The sequence below is a fragment of the Vigna angularis genome, chromosome 5 (genome assembly GCF_016808095.1).
Source record: "Vigna angularis cultivar LongXiaoDou No.4 chromosome 5, ASM1680809v1, whole genome shotgun sequence".
Classification (NCBI taxonomy): Eukaryota; Viridiplantae; Streptophyta; class Magnoliopsida; order Fabales; family Fabaceae; genus Vigna; species Vigna angularis.
The window spans coordinates 32,541,586-32,553,694 of NC_068974.1; the positions used below are offsets into that span (position 1 = coordinate 32,541,586).

At 32.3% G+C, this 12,109-nt stretch overlaps 1 protein-coding gene across 1 annotated transcript; it reads right to left on the minus strand.

Annotated features, from left to right (window-relative positions):
- Positions 1–7,426: 7,426 nt before the first annotated feature.
- On the minus strand, positions 7,427–11,557 carry LOC108338813 (probable 2-carboxy-D-arabinitol-1-phosphatase). The gene is made up of 9 exons (XM_017575844.2): positions 11,097–11,557; positions 10,856–10,961; positions 10,060–10,276; positions 9,834–9,952; positions 9,541–9,639; positions 8,922–8,975; positions 8,755–8,853; positions 8,417–8,524; positions 7,427–8,032 (listed from the first exon to the last, which is right to left on the minus strand). The coding sequence occupies exons 1-9, from the start codon at positions 11,447–11,449 to the stop codon at positions 7,658–7,660; spliced, it is 1,530 nt and encodes a 509-aa protein (XP_017431333.1). The 5' UTR covers positions 11,450–11,557; the 3' UTR covers positions 7,427–7,657.
- Positions 11,558–12,109: the final 552 nt, after the last annotated feature.

Sequence of the window (12,109 nt, forward strand, 5' to 3'; positions counted from 1 at the left end):
ATGTCACTAAAAAAATAAAAAAAATAATGTAATATAGAAGGACTTTCTCAAAAAACTCTTCATCAATTTTTTACGATTTTGATAGAAAATCACAATTAAGTTTTGCTTTTTTTTAAATGGGTTAAATATGTTTTTCGTCCCTTAGTATCACACAATTTTGGTTTTAGTCTCTACTCGAAACTTTAATGGTTTTTAATTCTCATAGTTTTGAAACTCTTACTATTAGTCCTTAAAATTGGACGGCATTAACTTTTGTTTGACGTGGCTAATGGCCAGCCCACGTGTCATGCCACCTGACTACTTTTAATTAACGTGGCAGTAAAGGTGTGGTGGTCGGTCGGCTTGGTGGGTGGTCGGCCACTCGGTTCGGTGATCGGCATGGTAGTCTTTGCCCATAACCGTTCGGTCTTTTCCAACACTATTCAGTCTTTCATATATTGCACTCCACCTGTCACCATAACCGTTCGGTCTTTGCCCAACACTGTTCGGTCTTTCATATATTGAACTACACCCATCACCATAATCGTTCGGTCTTTGCCCAACACCGTTTGGTCTTTTATATAGTCCGCTTTTATTGCATTGTTCTGTTGATTGTAATAGAACCCACCAGGCCGACCGACCACCAGACCGAGTGACCGACCACCCACCAAGCCGACCGACCACCACACATTTACTGCCACGTCAATTAAAAGTAGTCAGGGAAGGTGGCATCACACGTGGGCTGGCCGTTAACATATTTAACCCTTTTTTAAATAATGTTTCAATAATTTACTAAGCAAAATCATAGTTAAATATTTTTTATTTTTTATTTTAAATAAATTTTTAACGAATTTTTAATCAAACCGCCGGTAAGTATTAATATATACTTTTTAAATTAAAAAAAGGCTTTTAAGCAAAGAAAAAATGAATTGATTGTAAACTAATAAAAATATGAGAGATTTTTACAAATTGAATTTAACTCGTTTTGGTTTGGTTATATGATTCCTTTATTTAGAATAATAGACATTTGACTTTATTCTTATTCTAATTAAGTTAAGCGATTGGTTTTGGCGATAACGACAACAGACCAACCAGCAATTGAAATAAATGACTATTTTTGGCAATTTTATTTCTTTTATTAAAATATTTTATCTATTGTATAAAAATCATGTGCTAAGTACAAAGTCAATGGCCCAGGATTGTGGACTAGATTTCCCATTTTTTTTTTATTTTGAGTTCAGATGTTCCTAGTCTAGATCCGTTGCGTTGTACTGAACTTTTTAATTATATTTTTTAATATAGTGTATACGTTAAAATAATTATAATTTTTAAACATAATATAATATATATATATATATATATATATAATATTTTGGGTTATAAATCAATGTTCTTAGTTTTAACTTTTGAAAACATATTTTGGATTTAATTATACATTTTAATGTTTAAGTGTTACCGTTTTTTTTTCAAAATAGAATTACGTTAGGCATCACGATAATTATATAAAAGATTTATTAAAAATAAAAAAGAACAAAAAGATACGAAAAATCATATTAAATATGATAAAATTACGTTATATCCATACACACAAATTCTATGAAAAGAAAAATTAAGTAAATATATTGATAAAAGATAGTAAACAAATACAACACCAAACAATTTAATAATCAAATTCATTAGTATATTACAAGATTTATCATTATTGATCTCTCTCATATTTTAAAACACCTTTAAAATTTACAATTGCATTTTAGAAATCTTTACTTTATAGATTTAGTTAATTTTCTTTCACTTATCTCTACTAAGTTTATTTGTAGTATGAATAAACTCATAATACTCTTAGGTATTATAATCATGCTTTTATCAAGCATATTAATCAATTTGAAAGTCATTTTCAATTCTTAAAAAAAAAAAGTAAGTTTCCTTGAAGATTAAAAAACTAGTAATTAACTGTTTCATAATTACTACAAGGTGAATCGAAATGTTACAAACCATGCAAACTATTAATAATAAGAGAGACATCCTTCAAAGAATATATATCAATTAAGGAATCAAAATTTACAACTCACCACCATTAGTAGAAACATTTGGAGTTTTAATAATAAAAGATCCATGCACAACACAAACATTATTATGATTTGGCTTAATTTGTGATTGAACAACATACAGTACCAAAAGAGTGCACCATAATAGAATAAACTATAGGCTCCCCCATAAGATCCATTACAAGGTCCACCACTAGCACCACAAGTTCCACCATAGGCTCAATCATAGGTTACACCATAGGTTCCACCATAAGTTTCACAATAGGTTCCACATGCTTTAAAATTGAACCTAGAAAGCCCTTATTCCCATCCCAGGCACCTAACACCTTAAGACAATAAAGTTATTATGCTTGTGCGCCAATTGTTTTCTCCTCACTAGAAATTACATTGATATCTTGTTGACACTATTTATAATTACATATATCATGACCAATCATTTTACAATTTAAACAAAAAAGAAGTAATTTTTCATACTCCACGCTAATAATAAACGCAAATCTTAGGCTTTCCAACAAAATTTGATTAGGCAAATCAGATAATAATCAACACCATCCAAGACACATTCAAAAGACTTGTGACTTATTCGTAGGATAATCATTTAAAGATAAAGGTGTGTTAATGCCATACACAATTGAGAAAATCATTTTTGATTGCCAATATTTCAAAGGAAGGTCATGCATGTGCCCTCAACATTAGATTTTTGAAGTTTCATAGAAGCCAAAACAACATCTTTAGTCCAAGCAAAAACACGAAGATTTCGAGTGACAAAATCCAAAACTCTAACTATCAAAACCCTTCTGATATTCTCAAGCGAAGAAAAAAAATTTGTATAACCCTTTGCCAAGAGGAATTGCTTTCAATTAACCTAAATGTTTCTAGGTCATATCAAGCTTCTTACAAAGATCTAAATGCGTGAGAGATTTATCCCTTTTTGTTAACAAAATATGCCCATGCAAATGATTTTGCACTCCTCTACACCAACAAGATAAACTTCTTCAGTAGTCTGTATCGAGACCATATCTTCCTTTATGCAAGGGGAAGGTAAATTGTGATAAAGAAATATCATAAAATTATTAAGAACCTAGAAAAACGTATGTCTTTGTACCCACACATTTGAAGAATATTTAAAGGTAGATGGTTTTCCCTGATCATGATCTTGTAAGCAACCCCAAGGCATATGGAACTTCAAAGAAGAATATATTATCCATCTCTTTCACACTCTAAATTTTGAAAAAGTATCAACCACTAAGCAACTACCTGACAAGACTAACTAGCACTACCTACACAAATCACAATAACCGAACACTTTAGCCGCAACTTCAGCCACATGAAAAAACCAGCAGCAAGAACCTAAAAGCATCAAGTTGTGTATCATAGATGGTATGAAGGAAGAAGACCTACAGTGGGAGAGGCACTCATGGCTACAGTGGAGGAAGAAGACATAGAAGTAGAGGGATAAGCTAGAAATAGGTAAGGGAAACACAAATCTCTTATTGAAATTGTTTATTACTTTCTTACATGGGAGAAAAGGAAAACCCTTGGCTTATATAAGGTTTCTGCAAACAAATAAAACGGGAAAAAGACAAGAAGGAAAAACCCTAACAATTAATTAACCTAACTAATGATTACTATCTCTAAGCAGTAATCTCAACTAACCTAACTGTTTTTATAGCCTTCCATTGAGTTGGATGATGTATGTTGACTAATCCAAGCTTGAGGATGATAGATCGAAAGTGAACACGGTGGGAAACTTGATGAAGATGTCAACAAGTTGTTCATTTGAATGAATTGGGAGAAGATGCAAGATATTGACTTGGTTCTTCTCGCGTACAACGTGGCAATCCAAGTCATGGAAGCTCATGTTGTGAGCTATATGCTTGACGGATTTATTATTACGGTAAAAAGCTAGCAGTCTGGATGTGGAGATCATGAAGGAGATAGTGAAGCTATTGTATCTTATAAACGAAACAGCTATAGCACGATACTCGGCTTCAGTGAAGGACCTGAAAATAGTGTTATGTTTCTTATACTTCCATGAGATGAGAGATGAACCTAGGAAGATGCAGAAACTTGTGGTGGACCTTCTAGTGTTAGGGAAAGTGGTCTAATCTGAATCATTGAAAGCCTTTATCTAAATGTGGGAGTCAGCAAAGAAAAATCCTTCTGAAGGACTAGACTTGATATATTTAAGGATATATTACAAAGGTCGATAATGATATAATTAGTAAGTGATCGCATAAATTAACTTAATAAATTGAAAAAAAAATATAAGTGAAGTCTTGATAATATAAAACAACTTTTCTTTCAACATGTAATAGAAGTTGAAATTATCTAAATAACTTTTTATTTTATTATGAGAATTTATGTTAATTAGAAAAATAGTAGAACATAACTCACCTCTTAACATTCATGTTTCTTTTAGAATATCCAAAACATTTGACAAAAATGAATGGACTTAGACCTAGTGAGATGAAACCCTATAAAGTATTTAAGTATATAAACAATTGCATATACAAGATTTTACGATGCATATCCTATTCACCAACATGATTATAAATTATCGAGGATTCAAAGTTAGTTTCTAACCTTTATGAACAGAAGAAACTTAATTATAAACACAATGTATGAGTTAATTGTTTAAAATTTTGATGCAGTGTGACCATTTATTTTTTCAGTTAGTGCTCTGTATAACTTTTTTTTCTCTGATAAGCCTGTGCAATTAGTCCTATGTCAATATCACCAGAGATAAGTAAAAAACTGGAAATAAGATACCTAAAAGTAATAAATGAATCTTTGCTGCAAAGACAACTAAGAATAAAAAAATGTTCCTTTACATGGGAATTTTGTGTTGCTTTAGGGAAGTTTGGTTAAGGGTTCATTTTCTCATTAACACAAGCTTTAATTAACTTGATTGATGAAAGTGACACTTAAAACTCTGAACACCCTTTTCTTTTCTTTCTCAAAGATAATCAGAATATCATATCTGACAGTGTCGGCAAAATCAACGACTAGTTCCGTGTGATGGGACGGATCAAATGGTATACTCAATCATTGAACAAGTTTAAACATGAATCACAGTTTTCAATTTGTGAAATTCTATATCTCTTTCAGTTCAAAATGAACAAACAACGGCTTCCATTGAAGAATTTTGGTGACTGAAAATGCTTCAATATGTTCGATTTGTATTATCTTATTGGGATAATATTATTAAGTCAATTACTCGTTTTAGATATTATTTGTTTTTTAAGTTTGGAACTTCTTTACTTTGGTAAGTAAAATAGTTGAATATGTTCAATTTGTATTATCATATTGTTCTGACTTAAGTACATTATTAGAGTTCATCCATTTGATGTATTGGTTGCTTTCTAGTTTAGAAATTTTTTCTTTTAAAAAATTTAGTATTTTTTCGTCATTTTTAAATATTGGACACAATAAAAGAAATTTATGTGAGAAATCTTTTAATCTTTAGAGTTGTTTTTTGTTTTTTGTTTTTTTAATGCATGCAACATTCTAAAGATTAATTTTATTTTTTCCTTATAATCTAAAAAATTGATTATTTTAAGGTTTAATCGTATATATATATATATAAGACACATTTGAGAGAAAATTGATTGTGCTCAAAATAAAATTCAGTGAAAATACTCTCATTGAAGTAAGGAGAGTTAAATATTTAAAGTTATAATGACTAAAAGAAATACTAATTTTCTTGAAAGAAATTAAAATAATGCATGAATTAGTGAAAGAAATAAAATATTGATTTTGATAGAATTATTTGATAAAACATTATGTGGTAAAATCACGTGTTATGTAATTGAATGTGAATGCGTTTTTTATTTGGTTATATATATATATATATATTAGCATGTTATTAGTCATATTAAAAAAAAAGAATGTGTTTATTCAGTTTTGTACAAATATTAAGGATGTTACATATTCTATCTTCTTAAGTCTAAAAATCCACCATCTCATGGCAGAATTATACAAATTTTGCTATAACAAGATTCTACAAATTTATGCAGCTAGAACAGAGGAATAGGTTAATACTCAACTACATTATTTAAAACTATACCCAATTACCACTGTTTCTGACACTATTCACCTTATTCTTGGGACAATGAGTGATAGTTAAATATCGCATAACGTTATTATTCTCACGTTTTAAAACATGTGTATCTTATCCAATAAATTTAGTCATACCTGTTCTTTTTATAGTTGTTTTAAGTAATATTTTTACTATTTTACCAATGAAATGAAAAACGGTAATGTATGATTTTTTTAATATTATTCTCTAACCATTAAAACTTTTATTTTGTAATGTATAAATAAAGTTGCTTGAAACCATTTAAGAAATGAAATACTCGGAATATAACTCTCTTTAATATGTACATAATTGTATATATATCATGATAATAAGATTTATAAATGTCATAATTCAGTGAATTTTTCTTTCTAGTTATTTAAGGGAGAAAAACTTATTTAACAGTTTATTAGAGTTTCTTAAGAAAAAAGTTTATTTCCTTTTATGTTTGTATGGATCTTTGTACGTTATTCATTAAAGTCATACAATATATGAGCCTACTTTACATAAAAGATTAAAATTATTTCAATTTTCAAGATAATGAGTATATACATTTTTTTAAATATTTTTTAATTTTTTAATTTTTATTTAATGTAAGACTTAGATTTATATTTGAATTTTCAAAAGATTTGTTTTTTCTTTTTTTTTTCTTCCTGAATTTGATCACTTTTCTTTAATTATGAGTGGTGTTTGGTTGAAATGCTTTTGTTTCTGGATTGCATTTATGCCTAAACTTAATTTAAATTCATAACACACAATTAACTTTATTGTTTGTTTAGATTTTATTTAGGAAATTAAATTGAGTTGAAGTTAAAAAACATAAAAAAAAATAAAAAAAACTCAATGTTGGAAGTGAAGTGAAATTTCAGGTAAATTTGACTTACTATATATACATAAAAAAAGAAAAGAGTGTTGAACATGTTAAAGCATTGTTAAACGAGAATTGAAGATTGGTTCAATGGAAATTTAAAACACCCTTGATAGTTGGATCTAAAAGTATATAATATTAAGAAACTTGTTTTCCCTTTCATATTTCTCTGGATTCATTATATTAAAACGACATATAGAACACGTTTTCTTTTACTACTTATCTGTAGAAGAAAGGAGAATAAAAAATACTAGACAGAACAACTTTTGTTCTATAACATGTTCAGTGCCTCTCCAATAACGAATTTCATCAGAGTCGTAGCATTTTTTGCTGTATCTTTTGAATTCTGCCAAAGAGCACAGTTCATTGATTTTGTTTCTAGACAGAAAAATAGCCACGAATCAACATAAAATTCTATATTCTAAATTGCTATTTGAAAAGAAAAATGCAGCACAATTGAGAAAGTAATCTTGGATGATTGGTGTTATGAACTGTACATATCACATCAAGCAATATCTATATCTTGAAGTGATCTTATAAGCGAAATACCTTATATAAGATTTCAGTTTTGCAGTCATCATATCATGCCTTGAAATTTCAACCATCTTGACCATGTTGAACCTCTGAAACTCTACAATTCAGATATGGGTGTTATTTCAATTCCATTTTAGAATCACATGTTTACACTTAAAACTCTTCACCATCTTCTGTTGATCTTGTGATAGGTATGGACCATCTCCCCAAGTGTGCAGTATAATTTATGCATCTGATTACACCTTTTCCCTTAGCTCCATCAGGGAAGTCAAGAACACTAACGCTCCCTGCATCAAGATGAAATGATCCCAACCATTCTTTGCTCAAATTAAGGCAGTGCCCCATTAGTGCTATGTTGATTGCAGGATGACCAACTGCCACTATAACTTCTCCTGGCTTAGATTCATCAGATATTTCATCCAACAAAGATAGCCAGGCTTTTCCAGATTGATTCCATAATGTTGTTCTCAGTCCATCATCTACTCTATTTAACCAACCAGGTTGAAATGGCGGAAAATTGGATATATCCTGCAGTAAATAAATGAAAATTAGACAGAACATACTTATAATGCACACATAAACTGTTAGCCAATTCTTGTTGTTTAAGAAGACTAAAAAGATGGATATTGAAATTACAAGCAGCTATTGGTACCAAACACTTGGCAAAACCTTTTTCTAGTTGAATTTCTTGGTACATTGAGATGGTCACAATTTCCTTCTACTTCTCAACATTGTTTGTCATCACGCTTTTTATCTATATCTTCAATTGGTATTTAGCAAGTTTTTGTGATCATTCCTTTGTAAACATCCTCCCAGTACAGAAAATACTACATTAACTAAGGTATCCATTTCAGTGAAAGGAAAATGTGAACAAATGATTGATCCACGTTTCCGCATTCAAACATTACTTGCCGTTTCAGATTGTTTGAAGATAGCTTCAACATCAAGTTCCCCCATCTGCTTCATCTCAACATATCGAGGCACACAGTCAGCTCCCAAGCAGTCTGCAGCTTCTTGTACCTAAATTTAAATCTAACAATTTAATTAGAGGAGAACAAATATAAATAGAAAAAGAAACCAAAACTCTCCAGAGGAGAATGTGTGTATGTGTGTATAAAACCAGAGTCAGTGTAGAAGTAGATGCAAGTACTTGCAATTAATAGATTAAACTAGGAAATAGGAATTTGACATGATAGAACTAGGAATTTGGCATGAAGGAACTAACTACAAAGTACCAAAAGTGAGCCTACCTGGGAGATTACCGAGGCTGTCCCAACACAGGCTTTATTGGGACTGCTAATTATGGAACTCACTCTCAAATCAAGTAGTAGCTCTGCAGATTTCTGGGACTGTTATACATGCAAAAGGTCAGATGAAATAACTTTTCCCATCTATTTCTGATTATTGGATGTAATACCTGTATGACACCAAGCATGTTCAATGGTTGATCACCACCCAAAGGAAAACCATCCTGTTAACATAAGGTAGTTTGTTTAGAACCTGGATGTGAAGAAATGCATTTGGGATCATAGACCAGATCAATCGATCATCCCAAAAGCTTAAATTATTTGGTGAAAGCACAACTCTAAACCACATGGTTGACTATATGAAAACCTGAAAGATGAACTAACTACTCCAAAACCTTAAGCTTTTTGGGTAAAATATCCCCAAATAAGTTCATGCTATGCATCACTGCCATCACATGAAAATTTTATTAAAACAAAAATGATTTTGTATCTCACATGAAGATTTTTGGGTGAAAGCATACAAATGGTTTTATATCTCACAATTTTCATTTCAAGGCAACTTGCATTGGATATTAGAATGAGTCATAAGAACGCTCGGTAATTACTTAATGTTTCAACTGACATTGCTTGGTTCATAAGAAAGTACTTCGCTGCAAGTACTAGAAAAGAAATGGCTCAAAAGGATAGAGTATCCGCAGCAGCATATCAGTTTTAACTTCACAGAAGTAAGTTAAATAAAGACTCAATTTTTAGAAATTTATCAAATACATTTTAGCCATTGTTTCATACCTCTGTATTTCCTTGTGTTGATCCATTACAAACAAGTACGATCCTCTTACTTGTCTCTCGACCTCCAGATTTCCCACCAGCAATAGGTGAACCAGGGGTCTGCATTAAAGTTCAACTCTGTTTGTAGAACAGTTTTTTGTAATAAAAAACATTTTTTTGTTAATAAAGAGGGAATAACACACTCTTCATTCACATTAACTTTGAAGTTATGGCAGAGGATAGCAACGCCAATTCCACATTTAACCTCAGATGGTCCACTTTGTGGCATTGTACCAAGTAAATGGGGCATATACCTGATTTAAGCGGTTAAGGCAAATATGCGGAGATCCATCATCAGATCTTGGGATGAAGTCCAGCACACTAACACCACAATTGCTCTGAAGTAATGTTCTGAAATACTCAGACCCCAGACCTGATTTTTAGGAATGGAAGAAAAAAACTGAGCATACTATTCAAATTGACAAAAATTTGATCTTTTCTTTTCATCATCAAAATTTCCTCAGAGGGAGAAACCGGTACCAATTGCTGTGGCAACAAGAGCCTGATTAACAGCATTGTGAGCAACCACAAGAACAGACCTGCTATCATGAGCTAAGATTTTAGTCCAGCAGCTTCTAGCACGTTCCCACAATTCTCTAACTGGATAATGACCATCAATGATGAAATTCTCAGCATCCACCTGCCATTGACGATAAGCAGAACCAAATTTTGCTTTCCCCTCATGCTTCAGCAGACCCTAAAGTAACACAATATCAGTCACACCTCACCAAGTCACAAGCTATACCTCGGTACAATACAAACACCATTGTAGTACTTAAAAAGATACAGGCTTATTTAATTTGTGCAACAAATAGTAAAACTATTTCGTATATAAATCTTTGACATCACGAAAACGTGACACGTTTTATGAATACATGTGAAAACAACAAAAGAATGAAAGCAAAACGTTTTCTTAAACAGTTATTCTATTTTTTCATACAACTGGTTTTCTCCAGCCTATTGGATACACTAGTATCGTCGGCTCAACGTGCTTTCATGCACAAGGAGAATCCTTCACTATATGAATTTTTCACTAAATGAATTATCACCAGCATGTATGAGCGCAGGTATCTGACCATTAAGTCAACACAGTGCACTCTAATTATGTTCTTTTTTTAATTACCAGGGAACATAAAGAGAGAAAATAGAATATAAACAATCACAGTGAGCATGATTTACAATTGGTCAACACTGACTATAAAAGTTGCTAAACAGACATTAAGTAGAAATTGAACTAAAAAAAATGATAATTGTGTGAGAATGGAGCATAGCATACTTGAAAGGAGTACAAATCGATTTCCCTCAAATCAAAGTCGGTAATGATGGGGTCCTGGCGAGATCCCCAAATGATTTCAGCGGTTTTCTTGGATCGAGCCAAAGGACTACACATTATTGGAACAATAAAGAGCACAAAGAAGAAAATCCAGTGTCACGAAGAGCCATAATCATAATAACTAACAATTGCATTAAGCAATGGAAGACGATGATAATGATGATGATGATGATGAAGAAGAAACCTGGCAAAGCAGGTATCGAAGTGGTCGTCGATGAGCATTTGGCGTGAGGTCTCAGCCTGAGACTCCCCCTTCTTCGTCAGAACAGAGAAATTAGAGCTTCCTTGGATTCTCCCCTCTGCGTTCCACGTGCTTTGCCCGTGCCTCACCAGAACCACCCTCTTCGCCGCCCTGATCGGTGGAAATGCCAGCGAAGGCTGCAGCTCCGAATCCAATTCAGCTTTCTCCTTCTTCTCCTGCACGCTGCTGAGCGAGCATCGAATGACGACGTTTCTGCTACGGTGCGATGAGGGAGTGGGGTGAAGACGATGAATACCCGCAGAAGAAGAACCACATGGTCTTACCACCAAAAACATCGTACTGTGTCTGCTGCCACTCTAATTGGGTTGGGACTTCATATTCTGTTTCTTTTTAATTTTTTATGTTATTATTATGTAATAATATGGTTGGTTGCAGTTGTTTCCATATCGCTCTGCGTGGAGGGAGATGCCTGCGGAAAGACACGTGGTCCAAGAACCAAGCCTCTATCTTAAAAATCTTATTATGTATAATTTTCTAAGATAGTCTAACTTTTAAAGATTAATAAAAAATTTACCAATAAAGACCAAATTTAATTCAAACAACTATAAATTTCCACGAACATATATCTTTCAAGAAAATGGAGTTTTAATAAGGAAATTAACTCTATAAATTCAGCTGCAAATCTTCAGAAGTCAGCAGCAGAATTGATGAACACTATGGGTCCAACTTCTAAGCTTACATGGATATTAGTATACCCCAGACATTCTTCCATCTCTGTGAAGACCACCTGGTTCTTTCGTGATTATCTAGCCGTAGGGTTTTGACCATCAGTCTCATTATTATGATTTGAGGTAGCAAACAACGCAACACCTCTTCCTCATGGTTTTTAAGAGCTACAACACCTCTTCCTCATGATTTTTAAGACCCAATCTTCTTCCTTTCTCTAAGGATTTACAGAGATCCTCATCATCATCTACAAAAGCTGGAACTTCATC